This window comes from Oryzias melastigma, linkage group LG4 (genome assembly GCF_002922805.2).
Source record: "Oryzias melastigma strain HK-1 linkage group LG4, ASM292280v2, whole genome shotgun sequence".
In the NCBI taxonomy this organism is placed as follows: domain Eukaryota; kingdom Metazoa; phylum Chordata; class Actinopteri; order Beloniformes; family Adrianichthyidae; genus Oryzias; species Oryzias melastigma.
In genome coordinates this window covers 13246875-13265801 of record NC_050515.1, presented here as the reverse complement: position 1 = coordinate 13265801, position 18927 = coordinate 13246875, and the positions used below count along the sequence as shown (strand labels likewise).

The window sequence follows — 18927 nt, the reverse complement described above, 5'->3', positions numbered from 1 at the left end:
CTAGCATGCAGCTATTATTAAGCATCAAAATCAAACTGCCGACAAAGTAGGTGTAACGTATTGTTAGAAACAAATATAAGAATTCACAGAAACTGTTGTAGTAAAGTTGGATTAAAAGAGAACAAAATAGGTTCTGTTTGGTCACAAAACGCAGGAACGTTCCTTTCACAAACACAGCAGGAGCTTGATTCCTAGTGTTGATAATGCGTCAGACTTAACTTTGGCCACTATCAGCCTCTGCAAACAGGGTCTGTTTGGGATTTCCATAAAGAGACTTTCTCATCGCTGCCAACAAAAGAGAGATTCTACCTCTGCTCCATGCAGATGATGTGGTGCTTTTTGCTTCCCTACGTCTGAAAAACTCACTCTGATGAAAATCCAGTTTAAATCATGAATCAGGAGCAAATGAAAAAATGCAGTTTGAAATGATCTTATTTGCTCTTAGCAGCAGGGAGGGGAAAATCCATGGTTACTCCATGCCAAATTCACAAGTCAGACGTGAATTTATAAAAAACTCCTTACTCTGCAAAAACGATGTTCTAGAAAACCACAAAGCTTTTCAAGTTTTGGCTCAAATTGCATAATCATAATCAAAATACCACTGGGAATGATTTGAAAATAAATCATAAGATGGTCGGAGTGATCTTTGAGAACTTTTCAGGAGATTGTAAAGCTGCTGAGATATGAATTTCCAAATGTCTGAGTCAATGGGTGTTGACTCAGACAACATGGATTGACCTTTCCAGGTAAGTAAGTAAATCTTTATTTATACAGCACTTTTCACAGAGGCTGACTCACAAAGGGCTTCACAATGGTAGGCTAAAACTGGAGAATAAAAATCCTTAAAACCCATTAAAACTTACATTTCAGCACTTCAGTAAAACACAAGCAAAAGATAAAAAGTCAGCTAAAAGTTCTTCTAAATAAAAACGTCTTGATTTGAGTTTTAAAACACTCGACTGAGTCGATCTGTTGCAGAGACAGAGAGAGGCTGTTCAAGAATGGAGGAGCGATTACCTCAAAAGTACGGAGTGATTTTTATGCCACCATGTTGCAAAAAAAGTTACATTTTTGAGATAAAGATTTTCTAAATAGCAAACAAAATGTTAAGTGTTAAGAAAAAAAGATCATAACTTGCAAATAAAAATATTTAATATTTGCTTTCTAAAACTTTTTTTTTGTTTTCAAAATATATTTGTGTTGTGCCTCATCTCGCTTTCATCCTATCTTTGATTTTGCGTTTATGAGCTTGTTTCGTGTAAAGTTTGTGCTAGCCTGCAGACGCAAAAATATTTTTTGAAAGCAAAAAAAAAAGTTTAAGGAAGCAAATGGTAAATATTTATTTGCAAATTATAATTTTTTTTTCCAAAAACAATTTGTAATTTAGAACATTTTGTGTTAAGATAAAAAAAATCTTAATTTGCAAACAAAAATATTTAATATTTGCTTTCAAAAATGTTTTTTGTTTGTTTTCAAAAAATATTTATGCGGTTTTGCCCTATCTTTGATTTTGCATTCATGAGCTTCTGTTTCGTGTCAAGTTTGTGCCAGCCTGCTGACGCAAAAATATTTTTGAAAGCAAAAAAAAAAAGTTTGCAAATACAAAATATTATTTTGAAAGCAAAAAGAAGAGTTTTTGGAAGCAAATTTTAAATATTCATTTACAAATGATGTTTTTTTTCTTAACACTTTTTGTTTGTAATTAAGAAAATTATTATCTCAAAAGTATGACTTTTTCTTGCAGTATGGTGACACAAAAATCACTCCATAGAAAGACACAGTTTTAAAACAAGTTTTTGGAAAGCATGAAATATTTTTATCAGTGGAGCTCAAGGAATGTGCAGGAGTGTAGGGAGATAAAAGATTAGAAATATAGTTCTGGCCGGGGTTTGTCCGTGCAAGGCTCTAAAACTAACATTAAAATCTGTTCTCAAATGAACAAGAACCCAACGTTCCAGTTAAAAGCTTTGCAGCAGAGTTTTGGAGATATTGAAGAGACTGTTAAAACATGTACTTCATCTAAATGAGAAGAGATAAAAGCATGATAATAAGATCGAGGTCACATCCGGATAAAATTGGCTTCATTTTTGTCAGGTTAAAAAATCAGTACATTTGTTTCTAGGAGCTTCAAGTGGAGTCTAGACACAGATTTATCAAAGCAGACACCAAGATTCCTGAGACTAAGCTGGACGGAGAAGCTCAGTGAACCGAGGTGTCTTTTGATGGAGCGGGTTTTAGCGTCAGGAGCAAACATTCACTTCACGTCTTTTGAGGGTTTATTTCTTTTTTTTACCGTCTAAATCTAGATTACGAGCAATTGCATCAGCTCCTTTAACCATTTAACACCTGTGATGCTTTAACACAAAATCTTTAATATACTGTACAACTGGCGCCGCTTTTCTCCTTCAGAATCTGTTTCAATTTCATTGATCGTGTTAACGGTTGAAAAGTTACAGTAAATCAAAAAATATAAACACTGGAGATCCGGTGTTAAAGGGTTAAATTGTACATGTTTTAATTCACTAATTTATATGTAATTTAATTAATTAAAATTCAATTTATCTTTGTTGATTCTTGTCCAGGACTCCATTAGAAAAGAGGTTTTAAATCTCAATGGGACCCCTCTGGTTAAATGAAGATTTTAAATAAAAAAAATTCAACAAAAGTTAGAAAAACTGCTTAAAATAGGACTATAACACTTGAAATATTTACTTTCAACATTTATGATATTTAGATAAACAAATTTAGTTGATTTTTTTTGTATATTTTTACAAAAGAGAATAAAAGTGGAGAAAAAAGCATAACTGTTAAAGGTCACTAAACACATGTCGGTAATAAAAAAAAATCTCAGGTGTTATTTTATCCATTTCAAGTTTATTTAGTCTGTAATCTAAAAAAATATAAAAAAGTAAAGATGAAAGCCATTTTTTCCTTCATTTTAAAAAATGGTTTGAACAAAAAATCCTTATGGTTTGTGTTTGCAAAATGAAAAATGTTGGTTTGTAGATGGCACAAACTTTACACAAAACAGAAGCTTATGAATCAAAGATAGGGCAAAAGCGAGATGAGGTACAGCGCATCTAAAAACGTTTAGGTGGAAATCGCAAAATTATTTTTTGAAAGCAAAAAAAAGTTTTTGAAAGCAAATATTGAATCTTTTAACTTGCCAATTATGATTTTATTTTCTTAACACTCACATTTTGTGACAGAACTGCATAATGGGTCATGACGTTATTAAAAGATGTGATGAATAATAATCCAAATTTAAGGTGACAAAATAACAAAACCAACTGACGGAAATTGTGATCTCCAAATACAACGTGATGCATTATTTATAAAGGAAACTATTTTATCTAAATAAAAAATTCAAACGTATCCATTTAAAAAATGGTTAAACAAAAAGAATTTAAGTAGAAAAAAATATTCCATATATTTTGGCACTTTTATTCATACAAAAAAGCAGGTTGATGACATCACCAAGCCCTCTTGTAAAGCTGTCAGCTGAAGAAGATCTACGTTCTGCAGGGGCCGGACTGATCTGATCCGAGTGTTGCTGCAGCAGCTGAACATGATTGATTTTACAAGACGATACTTTACCCAAAGAAATCAATGAATCCAATCAAATTGATCTGTGCTTAGAAGATGCAATAACAACAAATACTTAAATAGATATTCCATTAAAGGGATTTCCTGTTTTTTAGGCAAGAAAAACTGTTTTCATAATAAAATCCTAATAGCATCAATTACAGTATATTGTTTTAATTTATTTAGTGTCAAACACTAATAATGTGAAAGCTGTTTTTCTGAAACAGATAAAGGTTTTGGATAGAAATGTAAAAAGAAATTAATATTTAAACAAATAATAAAATAGTAAACTTCTTAACCCAAAGCAAATTGATGTAGTATTTTGGTATTGATGGAGTGCCATAATTTTTAGGGGATCCTAGATTAAGTGAATAAAGTTTCATTGTAAATCAGAGGCAGACAGAAAACAGTTATGTCTTCATCATTGTCTTCTTCAGGGGCGAACAACCAAACTGTCATCGCATTGTTTTCCAAAGATGCTCACAAAAAAAACCCAGTTTGACGCAGAAATCCTGGAAATTAACAATTCACTCAAACACTGTTTCGGGAGAAAAATATTTGACTTTAGTTAATAATCAAATGTGACTTAAGTGTTTTATTTTCATGAATCAATGCATTTTATCATTTCTGTAATGAGTTGATACAGCTTGATTTAGTTTTCTTGTATTGTCTATAATTAATGCTTGAAATAAATCAAATCAGTTAATCAAAAATGACATATTTCAATATAGACTGATGAAACAAAAGCAGAAAATTTCATTTTCTATAAATATTTGGGATTTTAGTTGGTTTAACAAGAGTAAACCTGTTTGGAATACAAAATAAATATGATGAAAAAGGTCATCAGTTGTTGTTGTAGTGTCGTATTTCTTAGAATGATCAGGGCTGAAGAATAAATGTTAAGATAATGATTATTCTTCATGAGTAAATAGGCTAAAGTTCAGCCTTTAATCAGCTGGAATGGTAAAATGTCAGGATTTATCTCAGCGCACAATGAAGACGTAAAGGTTTCCTGGAAAGGTTAAATGACACAAGCATCAAAAGGATATCAACACAAAACCTGAGATCTGCTGTCAAGCATGGAGGAGGATGTGTGGTGGTTTGGGCTTGTCTTAGCAGCCCCAGAACCTGCTTCAATCGACCATAAAGCCTCCTGTATTTCATAGCACTAATCTGACATCGACAGAGAAAATGCAACAGGACAAGAACACCAAGAAGAAAAAGAAATGTCTTGGTGATGATTTACCCCGATCAATGTACGGTTTCTTAAAAATGGTCTGGCAGAACCAGAGAGGAGCGGTGCAAAAGTCCTCATCGGGAAAATAGCAACTATCTACAGAAAAACAAATACAACTAACAGTGGACACAACACTGCATTTGGACTTTCAAAATAAATTAATTAATCATTTCAGCTTAATTTTTAGATTCAAAAAAGAAAATACAGCCTTAAAACAGAACAAAACTGGGAATATCTTAGAGGAATAACAATAATAATTCCTCAAAGATTAATATTAACGTTTCACAAAGAGACACTATTTAGCCAATATTTGTACTTTAAGACTTCTACCTGCAAGTGTTGTACTCATAGGTGGGTAACGCTTACGTTTATCATAAATTGCGGTTGGTATTTTCCAACATCAATATAATCAATTTATTTGACTTTGAAACGATTTTATACCGGTATAAGTCGATTTGATTAACAACTACACTCAGACAGACCAATATGATTGAATTGAAGGAATATAAATCGATTCATCGATTAATTGTTACACCCCTATGTGAAGCTAACTTTATTTAAATTTTAAGTGCAAACATGTATCATGCTTTAAATAAAGGCAAAATCAAAGTACTGAACCAAACAAGAATATTTTCTGATGTTTGGTTAAGAAAAGAAAGTATTATTTCTTGTTGGATATTGTAAAATTGAGCTAAATTTAAAGAAAAATGTGCTAATTTTTAAATAAGGCTGCCACGATTAGTCGAATAATCGACTATTTAAATAGTCGACGACTAATTTAATAGTTGTTACTTTATAATATATGGAGTCAGAGTGTAGTAAAGTTGAAAGTTATAATGCCATTCTGCTAGCTTTTTGGATTATTTTGGCATTTATTATAGTTTTTTTAGGGAATTTTGGAGTCTAGCTAATGTTTCAGTTATATGCTAACTTTCTTGGCTAACTAAAGCGTTTTTTGTTATTTAGGCTGTTTTTTAATTTAGCTAATATTTCAACTACATGCTAGCTTTCTTGGCTAATTTAGGATTTTTTAAAAATAATTTTTAGGGAATTTTGGAGTTGAGCTAATATTTCAGTAATATGCTAGCTATTTTGGCTAATTTAGGATTTTTTTTCATTGTTTTAGATAATTTTGGAGTCTAGCTAACATTTCAGTAATATGCTAGCTATTTTGGCTAATTTAGGTTTTTTTTCAGTTTTTTAGATAATTTTGGAGTCTAGCTAACATTTCAGTAATATGCTAGCTATTTTGGCTAATTTAGGTTTTTTTTCAGTTTTTTAGATAATTTTGGAGTCTAGCTAACATTTCAGTAATATGCTAGCTATTTTGGCTAATTTAGGTTTTTTTTCAGTTTTTTAGATAATTTTGGAGTCTAGCTAACATTTCAGTAATATGCTAGCTATTTTGGCTAATTTAGGTTTTTTTTCAGTTTTTTAGATAATTTTGGAGTCTAGCTAACATTTCAGTAATATGCTAGCTATTTTGGCTAATTTAGGTTTTTTTTCAGTTTTTTAGATAATTTTGGAGTCTAGCTAACATTTCAGTAATATGCTAGCTATTTTGGCTAATTTAGGTTTTTTTTTTTTAGGTTATTTTGGAGTTGAGCTAATATTTTAGTTACATGCTAGCTGTTTTGGCTAACAGAAGCTTTTTTGTATTTTTTTAGGCTGTTTGGGAGTTGAGCTAATACTTCAGCTGCATGCTAGCTAATTCGGCTAATTTAGGCTTGTTTTGTTTTTTAGGCTGTTTTGACGTTAATCTAATTTTTCAGCTACATGCTAGCTGCTTTGGCTAACAGCCTACAGCATTCACACTAGCCTTTTCACAGATAATGCTAGTGTGAATGTATCTAGTTTTTAGTTAGTTTAAAGCTAATGATGGTTAAGATATGTGTTTAACATCCACCTTGTGTATTACCTGATTAGTCGACTAATCGGATAAAATAATTGGTGATTTAGTGGCAGCACTATTTTTAAAAGCAAACAAATACTTAACTGTTCGCGTTTGTTTGTGCTCTCACTGTTGAGATTTTCCCATTTTGCAGATGCCAAAGTATTAAACTGGGACAGTAAAACTGGACCAGGCAGCAGCTAAATGACCATTAGAAAGTGAGTAGTTACAATAAATCACAACCCCCTTTAACTCCACACGGCTAAATATCTATCTTCCCCCTCGACAAATCAATTATTACTATGCCACTAACCAGCCGGGATTGTAAAACTACTAATAAACAAAAGCAGACAGACAGCAGGATGGCCACTCAGCTGCTGTCCCGCTCCATCATTCTCCTCCGTTCCTCCTTCTCATAGGGAACATGGGGATGCAGATGAGAAAAGGGGAGGCTAAAAATAGCCCCGTCTTCATTTTCTTTCCCCCCCTGCACTGAAAAAAGAGCAAGAAGGAAGGAGAGTGGGCACGATATGAATGATGCTTGCTGCTGCAGCAGTCTGCAGGTGAATTCAGGCCAGCGTGGAATGAACCAGGACATTTCTGCATCTTATTTACTCACAATGAAAGGCACTTTAAGGGCCATTTTTTGTACTAATTGTTCAGAAAAGCAATCCGAGCGCTTAGTCTACATTGTGTGAAGCACATGGTCGGATGCTGTTTCACACTAGGAGTGCTGCCCCATTGAGTAAGGATGTAGCCATTTGAGGCTAAATAAGGCCTAGAAATCAGTTGTGCAGAGGATTATTTTCAAAGGTTTCTGCAGAAATGGAGGCAATCTTTTAAATTAATTTACTATCAAAATATCAAGATGGCGAAAGTATAACTGTTTTTACATACTATGCATGTGTGCAGTCACGTGATTTTTAGGAGAATTTGTCCACAATCTGAATGAAGACTGTTTCACCTCACGTTTTCCTGAATTAGACAGCAATTCAAGGCCTACAGTAGAGCATGGAGGGTGGATGTCTTTCTGTTTCACTAATGATTTGTGTTTATTTAAAGCAGAAATGACAGGATGATGATGTGGTTCGTTTCATTGGATTCCGCCTCAGATCTGTCTGGACCCGTTTTTCCTTGTCTGACGTGACACGCCTTTCCTCCTGCAGGAAAAGCCACGAGTCCCAGAGAAAATGTGAGGAATCCTCATCAGCAACATCCTCCATCTGCTCAGCGTTTTTACATCGCTCTGCGGGCTCCACAATGGAAACAGCTGTTACAGAAAGCAGATTCTGCCGATGGCCTGTTCCCTTTTTTTCTCGCATCGAAACAGATGAATTAATTCGTGTTAAAACAAGATGTTCTACACGTGAAAATGAATTGTAGATAAATGTTAGTGTGGCGAGAAAAAAGAGGATAAAAACCCACCTTTGCAGATTTCTATCCGGTTGCTGTACACCGCGTCCAGGACCTGCAGAAACACCTCCACTGGTGAACCACAAATGTTGCGAAACAAGACATCCGGTTTAGATTTTCAAAATAAAAGTTCCACAGTGCCTATTGCGTTAGGCCTGTGTGCACATTTTAGTTTTTTAAGTGGCGACTATAAAATGTCCTTTCACTGCTTTGACAGTGAGCTAAAAATGCGTAAATGTAAATGTTTGTTATTTAAAATTTAAAATAATAATTATGATCATTATTATTATTAATGTTACTATTATTATTATTGTTATTATTATTGCTGTTACATGTTTTTTAATATTATTATTTTACTTTAGTTTAATACATTTATAACATAATCAGAGTTAGAAGAGCTCTTTACATATGACTTATAAGCCTTTCAAGGACTTACCATGCATAGATTTTTTTTATTTTTAACTATTTTTCTATGCATGTATAGTAAAAAGAAATATATGCAATCCTATGTGCAAGGTAATTTCCTAAAAAAAAAATTAAACACCCAGAAATGCCCCCCCCCCCAAAAAAAAAAATGAAAAATGAAAGGAAGAGTCACGACCATTGATTTATATAAATGTACACAAAAAAACAAACTCTCAGTTTATGACCAAATCAAAGTGAATTTAAAAAAAAAAGTTTCATAATTAAATAAAGTATTAAAAATCAACAGGACAATCATGACAACACGAAGTACACTTCAAAAACTGGATCTCAAGAAATTAAAAAGACCCTTCTTTCAAGATAAATTTGTCTTAATTTTTTGTCTTGCAACAGGAAACATCTTATTAAGAAAGTTTTCGATAGAAAATCAATCTTAGTTTGGGGGAAAACATGTCGTAGTGACTTTATTAAAATCAAGAATTCGTGGTAAAGCCATTATTCTAATACTATTAATGGATTTATTTGTTTGTGTATTTATTTCATTATTATTTGTTTATGTATTTACATTTTAAGACTTTTTTTACTTATTCTATGGGGGGAGGGGGGATTGTAGTATTTTTATAGTGTGCTCAACATTCAGATGTCGATAGGTGATGATTCAAAGAATCAAATCAGGAAGCATTTACACAGGTTTTAGTGATTAATCCTTTCGAAGGATGAGGAAAACAATTATCTCCATCTGATAGTTGATGTTTTTTGGTTTGCTTTCTATTCAATAATATGTGGATCCTTGAAGCAAAAATAATTTAACTCCCAACATTCGCCTTGTGATCTATTAGTAAAATATTAGTAAGATATTACGAAAAAAATATGCAATTATTGCTGACAAAGTGGCTTTCGATTGAATAAAAGAACAACATGTTTGGTGGAGCAGAGTAATGTCTTTAATCATCTATAATTATGTATAATAATAATTACTATTATTAATATTATTATTGGTTAATGATCAAAATGCGGTTCAGCATGCTTTTATTTTCAAATGAAAGTTCATTTCCGGTTTCCGTCTGAAAGCGAACGCTTCATGAGGCGTTGCTAACCGGAGGACAGGTGGGCGGTCTTTAGAGCCACCGCGAGTGATTGAAAGCTCCGTAGACCAATCAGGAGCTGCAACAGGAGTCCTGAAACATTTTACCTCAAATACTGAACGGCTCATTTCTTATGGATGAGCTCTGCCGGAGAGCCTGAATTATTGATCAGGAGGTCAGCAGTAACCACTCCTGCCATTTCCACAATAGCAGACACAGGCCTTATGAAGACAAATGTAAGAAATATTACTGCAGTATTATTGGAAGATAGTAGCCTCCAGGGTTCAGAATAAACTTAATAATTGACCATATATAACGGTTGAAAAGTTCAATTGTAAAGAAATATGACTGGGAGTTCTGCAGGTAGCGTTTAAAACGCATTTGTTAAGATATTTCTCTACATTCAGATCATATGAAGTTGATTTGCCACTATTGGAAATTTAAAAATGTATTTTAAAATAGTAATAGCAAATTTGACACAAGACAGTTCAAATAAATACATCAATTGAATAAACAATATTGCTAAAATTGCTAACAATCAATAAAAGCTTTACATTATTATACGTTTATGGGCAAAACAGAAGTTACATCAAAGAAGGACATAAGTCATTTATTTTATTGGTTTAAAAACGGATTGGAGATATCACAATGCATAACACTAAAGCAAAACGGTAAGTAATTTGGTAGTTGCAAAAATGTGTGATGCAGACTCGATTTTAAAGTTAGGGTTAATTTTTAACCTTTTGACCCTCAGGGCGAAACAATTGAAGTACCACTTTATGCATGACAGGACTTACTGAGAAACACTAGGACACATGGGAAGTAAGTCTTAGAAAAATCGAATATAAGAACATTAAAGAGTAATATTTAAAAAAAAATCTGAGTTTAAATCAAATATAAAAATATAAGAAATATAAAATATTTTTAAAAACTCATTCTTAGATTGATGTTTGGTGGCAGTATATGTAATTGTTAGGAAAAGTCAGAGCTCTCATTTGTACCTTACTAAATAAACTGAAATGTGTCAGCAAAACATACATTTTGTAATTAATGAGAAGCTACCCTCGAGGGAAATACATTTGCTCAAGGCTCACGTGCGTGGAAAATTCTACGTCTCTTTTCGAGCGGTGCAGGTACTCCTCCAGAGCAGCAGGGGGCGCACTCTCACTTAACCGACTGTTCAACTCATTGAAGCTAAACTGACGTTTCCGTCCTCAACGTGATTGCACTGTATTGCATTCTGCCGGCTGTGTTCGCAGTTACATTTTAACGTGAATGAGAAGACTTATTTTTGACTTTTGTTTTAGACCAAGAAAGGAATTTTAAAGAGACCGGTTTTGGCGGGACACCTGCTCAGGTTTGTTTATAGCCGCGTGACTTGATGCTACTACTTTAGCAGAGTCATTGAGAAATGAAAGTATTACAGCTACAACTAGATAATTTATTGAAGACTGCTCATAGATACGTTGTTTATTTTTATTTAAATGGTTTAAACATATAAACGGCTCATTTTAAGCTTAAAAATAACATTAAACCGATTCTGACTGCGTGAACTTTGAACCCTAGAGATTCTGAAGACCAGCTGAAGAAGAAGACCCTCTTTTGACCTCTATGAGTCTTGCAGGTGAGACGTATCCTCATCAAAGCTAATTTAATTCTGCTGCTTATTAAATCTCTGATCTTTGCACAATTGCAAATGACATTTACATTTTAAATAATTAAATTCAGAGATCACATGATCTTTAAGTTCTGATGCTTTAATTAGTGTTGATTTCTGGAGAGGAGCCAAATTCTTGAAAAATATAAAATAATTTAGTTTTCTAGTTCATTTAAAAATGTTGTTTTCTTATGAAAAGGTTTTATAAAACTTGAATGAAATAGAATAAAGCTGAAAATTTTGGAAAATTAAAAATGAAACAAAATGTTATTTTAAAATAAGGAGTTTTCTTTAAAAACAAATGACTTAATAGTGTTAATGATTTGGTATTTCAATAGTTTAATCCAGTGGAATTCTTTTTTTCAGCCTACGGCGTTTCTAAGATGGTAACAAAATGATTATTAACTTGTTGCATGTTATGGTAAAATGTAACTTTTTTGTTTTTTTCCTTGAACTCACAAATGTTTCCTGCAAATTAAAACACATACATGTACATTATAAGTGACCAACCATCTTTCAAAAGCAGCACTTTTTTTGTTTACACAGATGCCAGATTTTCGTCTGCTGACCAATCACCATGCTTCCTCGTGCGGGTAAAGAGTTTCTGGTCCGCATCCGCTTCTCCTGGAGGCCGTTTTTCCAGGGCCGGTACCTGCTGCTCACTAACACCCTGAGTGGAGGAGTCATGCTGTCGCTGGGAGATATTCTGCAGCAGACCCGGGAGAACCACAGGAAACCTGACAGAATCAGAGACTGGTCAAGAACAGGTGAGTAGGGTGGAAAAACGATCACTCTAAAGGGATTTCATAAAAGAAAAATCAATATGAGCAGAAAATAAAGGCTTTTTTTATGTTAATTTAAGTAAAAGCAAAGAGACAAAAGATAATTTAGCTAGCAATTATCAAAACCAGCAGATGGATAAGTACTAAAATTGTTTTAATTTGATTTACACATTTTTATTCATGAGAGAATAATAGTTATGTGCAAAATTTAAATGGCAAAAGTATTTTCTCCCTTATTTAAATAAATAAATTACACTTTTCTCATCACTTTTATGACCATATGCAAATCAAATTCTGCACATGCAGACTCCTTCTATAAACATTTGTTACAGATAGGGGTGTTCCTGGGAGTGCAGTTTTTTCCAGCATTGTTCTGTGAAATGATCCAAATTTAGCATTCTCCGAATCCAGACCTGAACTTGACAGAATTCCTTTGAGATGAAACGGAGTGAGAACCTGGCATCCAGTAACAGTCTAGCCTCACATGTTTACTACTAAGAAAAAGGCTAAACATCCGTATGAACACATAAACACTGTAGAAAGTTTTTAGAGAAGTTTTGAAATAGTTAAAGATAAGAGTTTTGGGATGGATTTCGTAAAAAACTATTTCTCTAGATTAAATTTTTACTTAGAAATTCAATGTCAGTTCATTGAATCAATTAATCAATTTCCCTTTCCGTTAATTTTAATGGAACAAATTATGATTTTTATTAGTGTTGTTTTTATCTTTGTTCAGTTTACGTCTTTCATTTTGTGAAAAGTGTTTTTCTTTCACAAAAGAATAGGTGTTCAATAGATTATCTGGAGTTAAATTGATGAAATCTATAAATTATGATTGTTGCATTAGATTATGAATGGTTGAATAAATCTTTTTGAAATCAAGTTATTTATGAGTTTTTTTTCTTCCTGGGGTTTAGTGTGAACACTTGGCTGCAAGAGTAGGCAAGTGTTCTTGTTTTGTGTTGAATAGAACAGACTGTGCAGTCTAGTTTGTTTCATTATTGCATAAAATATAAAATACAATAATCTATGTTGTTTTTGTAGTATTTATTGTTTATTTTCAAAGGTTTTCTTAAGCTAGTTATCCACAAAACTATTGCACTGAAACACAGTTTTGATAATTTTTTTTTTAAATTTGGAAACTTTTTTTAACTATTATTTATTTTTTATTCATTCATTCATTTATTTTTGGGAAGTGTGTTTTGGTTTCTGGAAGTTTTTTTTAATAATATTTAATGCTGTTGTTTTTATTATTACTTGTTTTTGATTTTGAATTGCTGTTATCTTTAATACGTTTTTTTTTGTAATTTGTTGGTGTACTTCACCCTTCAGGACCACCATAGTGAAGGCTTTAAAAACATGAGTTCCATTCTGCTGCCTCACCACTAGATGTCACCAAATCCCACTTATTGGCTCATGTCGGAACGTAATGCTGTTGTCCTGCTACACATTGTGTATCTTTCTATTGCAAAACTTTCAAACCTGTAAGATACATGGGAAACAAACTGACTTCATATTTTTTAAAAACAACTGAAAATGACTATAAAGCAATAAAATGACCTGAAACGGTCCATTTGATTTGCTCACAAGTCATTTTTGAAGATGAAATAAATCAGGGAAATACTGTCAGTGTGCCTGAACTGTTCATATTTACCACAAAGTTGATTCTTTTTGTGAGTAATGTTTGAATTCATTTGTTTTCTCTCCTTCCGTTACCCCTCCAGGACGCATGTTTGTGGTGGGTTGCTCCTTGGGTCCGCTGCTGCACTACTGGTACCTTTGGCTGGACAGAGTGTATGTGGGGAAGGCTTGGAAGACTTTGACCAAGAAGGTTCTGGTGGATCAGATGGTTGCATCACCAACGATGGGACTGTGGTATTTTTTAGGTAAGATGAATTAAATAGGAAAAAAAAGTTTCAATCTCACCTTCCTGCTGTTGTGTTTGTGCAAACTCAGTGACATTTGTACAGGAAAAAAATCCTTCCTGAATGACTCACACCTGCAAGAAAGCATGCTTCAAGTCAAAGGTTGTGCATAAATTCTCTGGGTGAGGTTAGACAAAACACTCGTGAGGTTTAAACGAGGCTCAAAGGACAACTTTGATAAAACTGAAGTTGGTCAAGTTTATGAGTTCATCTCTGCTTTTGTTTCTCCTTTTATCTGAAGTGGGTTTTAATAAGCAGCGACACTGACGCACAGCTTTGTTTATCGCAGGTATGGATCTCTTGGAGGGTCACACTTTATCCCAAGGATGGGCGGAGTTTAAAGACAAGTTCTGGGAATTTTACAAGGCAAGTTACTTTGTGACGTGAACATCAGAACGTTTGTGCTCGCCTTTTATGTCTCCTCATCACAGCTCAGCGTTTCTGAAGGCGCGAAATGAGATTCGCTACCGTCTGTTGTGCCTTTACAGCTGCCTCCTGTCCCAGTTTTTTTATGCCGTTGTTTTCAGATGGACACATTTTGCAAAGCTCAATGAAGATAAAGTCAGTTAAGAAATTCAGGACTTGAACCAAGTGCAGACTCAAGTAAAAATATAAAAATTAAAAAGCATTAAAAGATCACAATCTTGCTGTAATTCTCTTTTAAAAGCTGGCATTGTTGGTTAATTTTTTTACGCTCCCCTTTATAATTCATTTGAAAAATTGGGCAGTACAATCAGCTGATGTGCTGCCTGAGTCGCACACAAGTCCTCACTTTAGAGTCGTTACGCAAACACTTGGTGGAAAAAAGGGCTTCAACCCACACCAGCACCTCTGCTGAAGCAACTGGAGCTTCTGTGTTAAAGGATAACTCAGGATTTTTATAGACATTACACTCTCTACTTTCTACTTTTTTTTCTTTCTTCTTTACAGCTTGTTGATCTCTAGTTTGAAAAGGTTTTCCTCATGTTTTGTTTGAGAACGCTCAGATTTGTTCAAACCATGAGAAGGTCTGTAACCTGAGGCTTCAAACCCACATGTGGCTCTTTTAGCTTTCCATAGTGGCTGAAGGGAAAAAAAATGTTAGTTTTTTTTTTTTTTTCAAAGTAAGGGTTACTTAATTTTGATGAGTTAAGTTGATAAAAGTGTGGCTGAGGTGCACCTAGACCGAGGGTCTGCAACCCGGAGCCATATCCGGCTCTTTAATTCCTCCATTGTGGCTCTTTGGCTTTGAAGCAAACTTAAAACTCAACTAATTAATTAAGTAATAATTTGTATTTAGATTGTTGACATGTCAGATAGGCCTAACTGATTAAAATGATAGTAAAACGTTTAATCTGCTGTCAGAGTGGTTTGTTGTTTTATTGCATTTACATGAATAGATTTTTAAAATAATTCAGATTCTACACCATTGTTGTCATGTTTTATTAAATAGTAAAAGAAGAAAAAGGATGAAGGAATACAAAAGTCAATCAAATAAAATCTAATTTTTCACTAAAGTAAATCTGCTGCAGCTGGATGATCTGGTTAAACACAGGATGTGTTTTATTTTGAAAGGAACTTCTTTTTAAAAGTGAAAAGTTAAATTTGTTATATATAGAAAAACTCAATTTCAAAGCTATATTTTATAAATAAATGGCTTAATAGCCACAAAACATGAATAAAGTGTATTTTTCTAACTTTTCGAACTCTTTCAATGTTAAAGGTCGCTGACCCCTGACCTAGAAATAAGGTAAACTAAATAAGGTTTTTGCATCCCTGCTGACATCCGGAAGTCTTTTCCATTCTACACTTCCTCCAAAATGCACACATTTCAAATACTAAGAAAATTTTGGAATTTTTTTTTTTATATTTTCTGATTTCTAAGTTTATTTTCTATGTTTTATCTTATGCTGCACAATAGTGGTTAGTTGCTGTCCTGTCGGGAGGGTTATTAAAATAGATTTGTTCTTTATATGCTTTTTCTGTTGGATCACAAACGAAGGAAGGAAGTCGAATGAAAGATGACACCAAAGTAGAGCTATAGGATATAACAAGAGAAAATGTCGTTTTTGTTTATAACTTTTCACATTATCTTGACTGAGGTCATTGTTTTTGGCACAGGAAGTCTTTTATTTTGAAAGGAAGTTTTATAAGCTTGTTTTTATTCATTCCAAAAAAAGAAATCAATCTATTTTAATTCAAGAAACAAGCATTGATAAAATCTACTTTGGCTGATCTAAATAGTCTGAATGTACTTTTTTAATGTGGGAAAAATATCATGTAAAGAATTCATTTCTGACTCAACGGCCACATTCACCAAAATTCCGATCATTGGTTTTACGGATGCAGGAATCAAGATTTATCCTGATATGTGTGTAAGTGTGCAGCACAGAGAGAACATTTAACTGAAGGAGATTATTTTATAAAGCATCTATCTTTTTGTTTCTAGTAGGATTTTTTTCTAAAGTTTTGACCTTTTTGATTTCCTATCTGGCCTCTTCATCTGCGTTCCCATTTTTCCTCCCGACAGGCGGACTGGTGCGTTTGGCCTGCAGCTCAGATGATCAACTTCTATTTTCTGTCGCCCAAATTTCGTGTGGTGTACATCAATTTCATCACTTTAGGATGGGACACGTATCTCTCCTACCTCAAACACAGAGTAAGTGAGTCACTTTGGGTTTAACATGTTATTTATTATTTTATTTTTCGATGACAATGTATTTTTATGACCTCAGTAAACTCTTTAACATAAATTTAAATTATAGTGTTTTAAACCAGCATCAAAATAGTTGACTTGAAATGATATAAACACTGAATCCTTAATTCAGCAAAAAAAAAAAAAACTCACATGGATTTTTCTCAAAATATAACCTCATTTAATGAAGTTTCTCATTTTAACTTGTAAAGAAATTCACTTTTAATTTGACTTTAACAAAGTAAGAATTTCTTCATGTTTTTGGTCATAACAGTATTTATTTTTTGGCATATTTCTGTATAGATTTATAAAGAGTGCAGTTTTGTTAAGAAGTGACTAAAGTCTCCTGCTGTTCTTTAATAAAAAGATAATTAATGATCCATTAGATTTGTGAAAAGGAGTTGTTTTATTTTATTAAGTGCTTTTTAAAAACATTATACTTATGCTATTTGGTTAAATACTTTTTTTATATTTTGTGAATGCAGATAGAATAATAAAAACTATTTTTTTCTTGATTGCATAGATGCTTCATTCCAACTTGAGATTTAAAAAAAATTCTGACAGCAGATTGACATCATAATTTCATATTTGTTTTTTTATTCTGCTCCTTTCAGTTAAATAAAATGAATATTAAACATTTAGACTTGTAACCTGCCGACTTGAACTAAACTCGAGCTCAAAGGTGATTGGATTGAAATTGATAGATTTTAATAAAAAGGCAACAAGAGAAAAGTATGGTTGTTTAAGTTTTGGCACATCAGACTGTTAATTATTTTTTTCCAACATGGCTTATCTTTATCCTTCACCATGTAGCTTCTACTCAGCTCACAAAAGTGCCCTGGTTTTAGATTCTTTGAGCGTAAAGTGAAGTGATATTGATCATTTTGTTGATTGTTGTGTTGACAGGATGAGTTAAAGGATGCTGAAGGGACCGAGTCTGACAGAAGCTCAGCAGACTCACAGCAGGAGGAGCATCACACGACCAAACCTCTGGATGACGAAGCTTAGCTTTGACCTTTATGCTGTTATTAATGTAAAGATTTCCTCTTGGAAAATGCCTTAAGACTGTTGACAGAACTATTAGTTTATCGGAGGAGCTGAGGATCTTCCAGGTGGAAGTGTTGGAGCACTTTACCATCATCCAGGAGGAATTTCAATGTTTCCTATTTATTATGTCTGAAAGACTTCAGGGACACAAAGCCGTTTCACTGCCCTCAGCTGCTCTCCTTTACATTCTAAAAAGTTATAATGGTACTAAAGGAGGTCAACAAAAAAACAAGTTCTTCCTAAAACCTTCAAATGAGTCATTTTTGTGTAATTTTTGGACACAAACATGACGAGTTTTATTGTGACGTAGGTTGTGTAAACTTTGCCTTAAATGTATCCTCATGTTGGACTTATTTTCATGCCAAATATTCACCTCTTAAATCAATCAAATGTGTTATTCAGTGTTTCAGAATGTAAATGTTGTTGATTCTTTGTTTAGTCGTGTCAAACATGATAAATGTAATATTTACTCCTGTTTGGCTAAAAGCAGGAAAACCTTTTTTTCCTGTAAACTCTACAGTGAAACTGTAGTTTTGACCTAATTTATACTTCTATATCTAATTTATGACTGTTTCAGGGCACGACTTTATTGTTACTTGATCATTTTTAGGGATTTGAAAAGTTGATTTAACTGCAGCAACAAGTGCAAATGTGCGTAAAAAAAAGAAATAACTACTGAGTAGATCCAGAGTGCATCTGCTGCATCTTTGTATGTATATAGAACTAGAGGGAAACATTAAAGGCTTCTTTTAAAGTCACTGACGTTGAAGTTTGTATTTTTCTTTACTATTTAAAGTCTTTATTTGTAAGTAATAGAAAACAGAGCAAAAAAAGGAGTATTTAAAAGAAAGTTTTTTTTCTTCTGTCCCCTACCCATCCCTGGTGAGGGGAACTAGGCCCTCAGCAGAGGCGCCCGTGTCTCCTGAGTGCTGGCTTCCTGGGTCCGGCGGTCTGTCTCTGACAGGACCATAACCCGGGGTTCACCTCGAGTGCTGGGCCTCTCCATTACAACACTTTTAGGGGACCCCCACTTCCCTTGGACGTCCTCCTCCTGGAAGGGGGTGGGTGACCCCTGCCTTGCTCTCTTCTGGACCTCCCGTGGGTGGTTGCCTGGAGCGTGGGGTGGGTTAGGGGATGCTAAGAACTCCTGGATGGTGGCGGGCTTCTCATCTTGGCCTTGGGGGCCCCCTGGCGCGGCAGGGGGGGGG

The 18927-nt window shown here is 33.8% G+C and overlaps 2 protein-coding genes across 3 annotated transcripts in view; one reads left to right on the top strand and one right to left on the bottom strand.

The window, feature by feature from the left end:
* rab3ab (RAB3A, member RAS oncogene family, b) overlaps positions 1 to 8221 on the bottom strand; it is a 22248-nt gene extending 14027 nt beyond the window's left edge. Inside the window, exon 1 of the mRNA XM_024278942.2 lies at positions 8139 to 8221. The gene's annotated coding sequence lies outside the window, so the exon portion shown is untranslated. The remainder of the gene's footprint in view (positions 1 to 8138) is intronic.
* A 2552-nt stretch (positions 8222 to 10773) lies between these two features.
* mpv17l2 (MPV17 mitochondrial inner membrane protein like 2) lies at positions 10774 to 18477 on the top strand. Of its 2 annotated transcripts, XM_036211538.1 has the most exons (8): positions 10774 to 10991; positions 11201 to 11258; positions 11658 to 11677; positions 11838 to 12058; positions 13798 to 13959; positions 14288 to 14364; positions 16508 to 16636; positions 17579 to 18477. In XM_036211538.1, exons 4-8 carry the CDS (start codon positions 11869 to 11871, stop codon positions 17678 to 17680), a joined length of 660 nt encoding a protein of 219 aa, XP_036067431.1. In that variant the 5' UTR covers positions 10774 to 10991; positions 11201 to 11258; positions 11658 to 11677; positions 11838 to 11868; the 3' UTR covers positions 17681 to 18477. The 2 variants fall into 2 exon arrangements, with proteins under 2 accessions (XP_036067431.1, XP_024135028.1); XM_024279260.2 differs by lacking the exon at positions 11658 to 11677 and having other exon boundaries at positions 10778 to 10991.
* Positions 18478 to 18927: the final 450 nt, after the last annotated feature.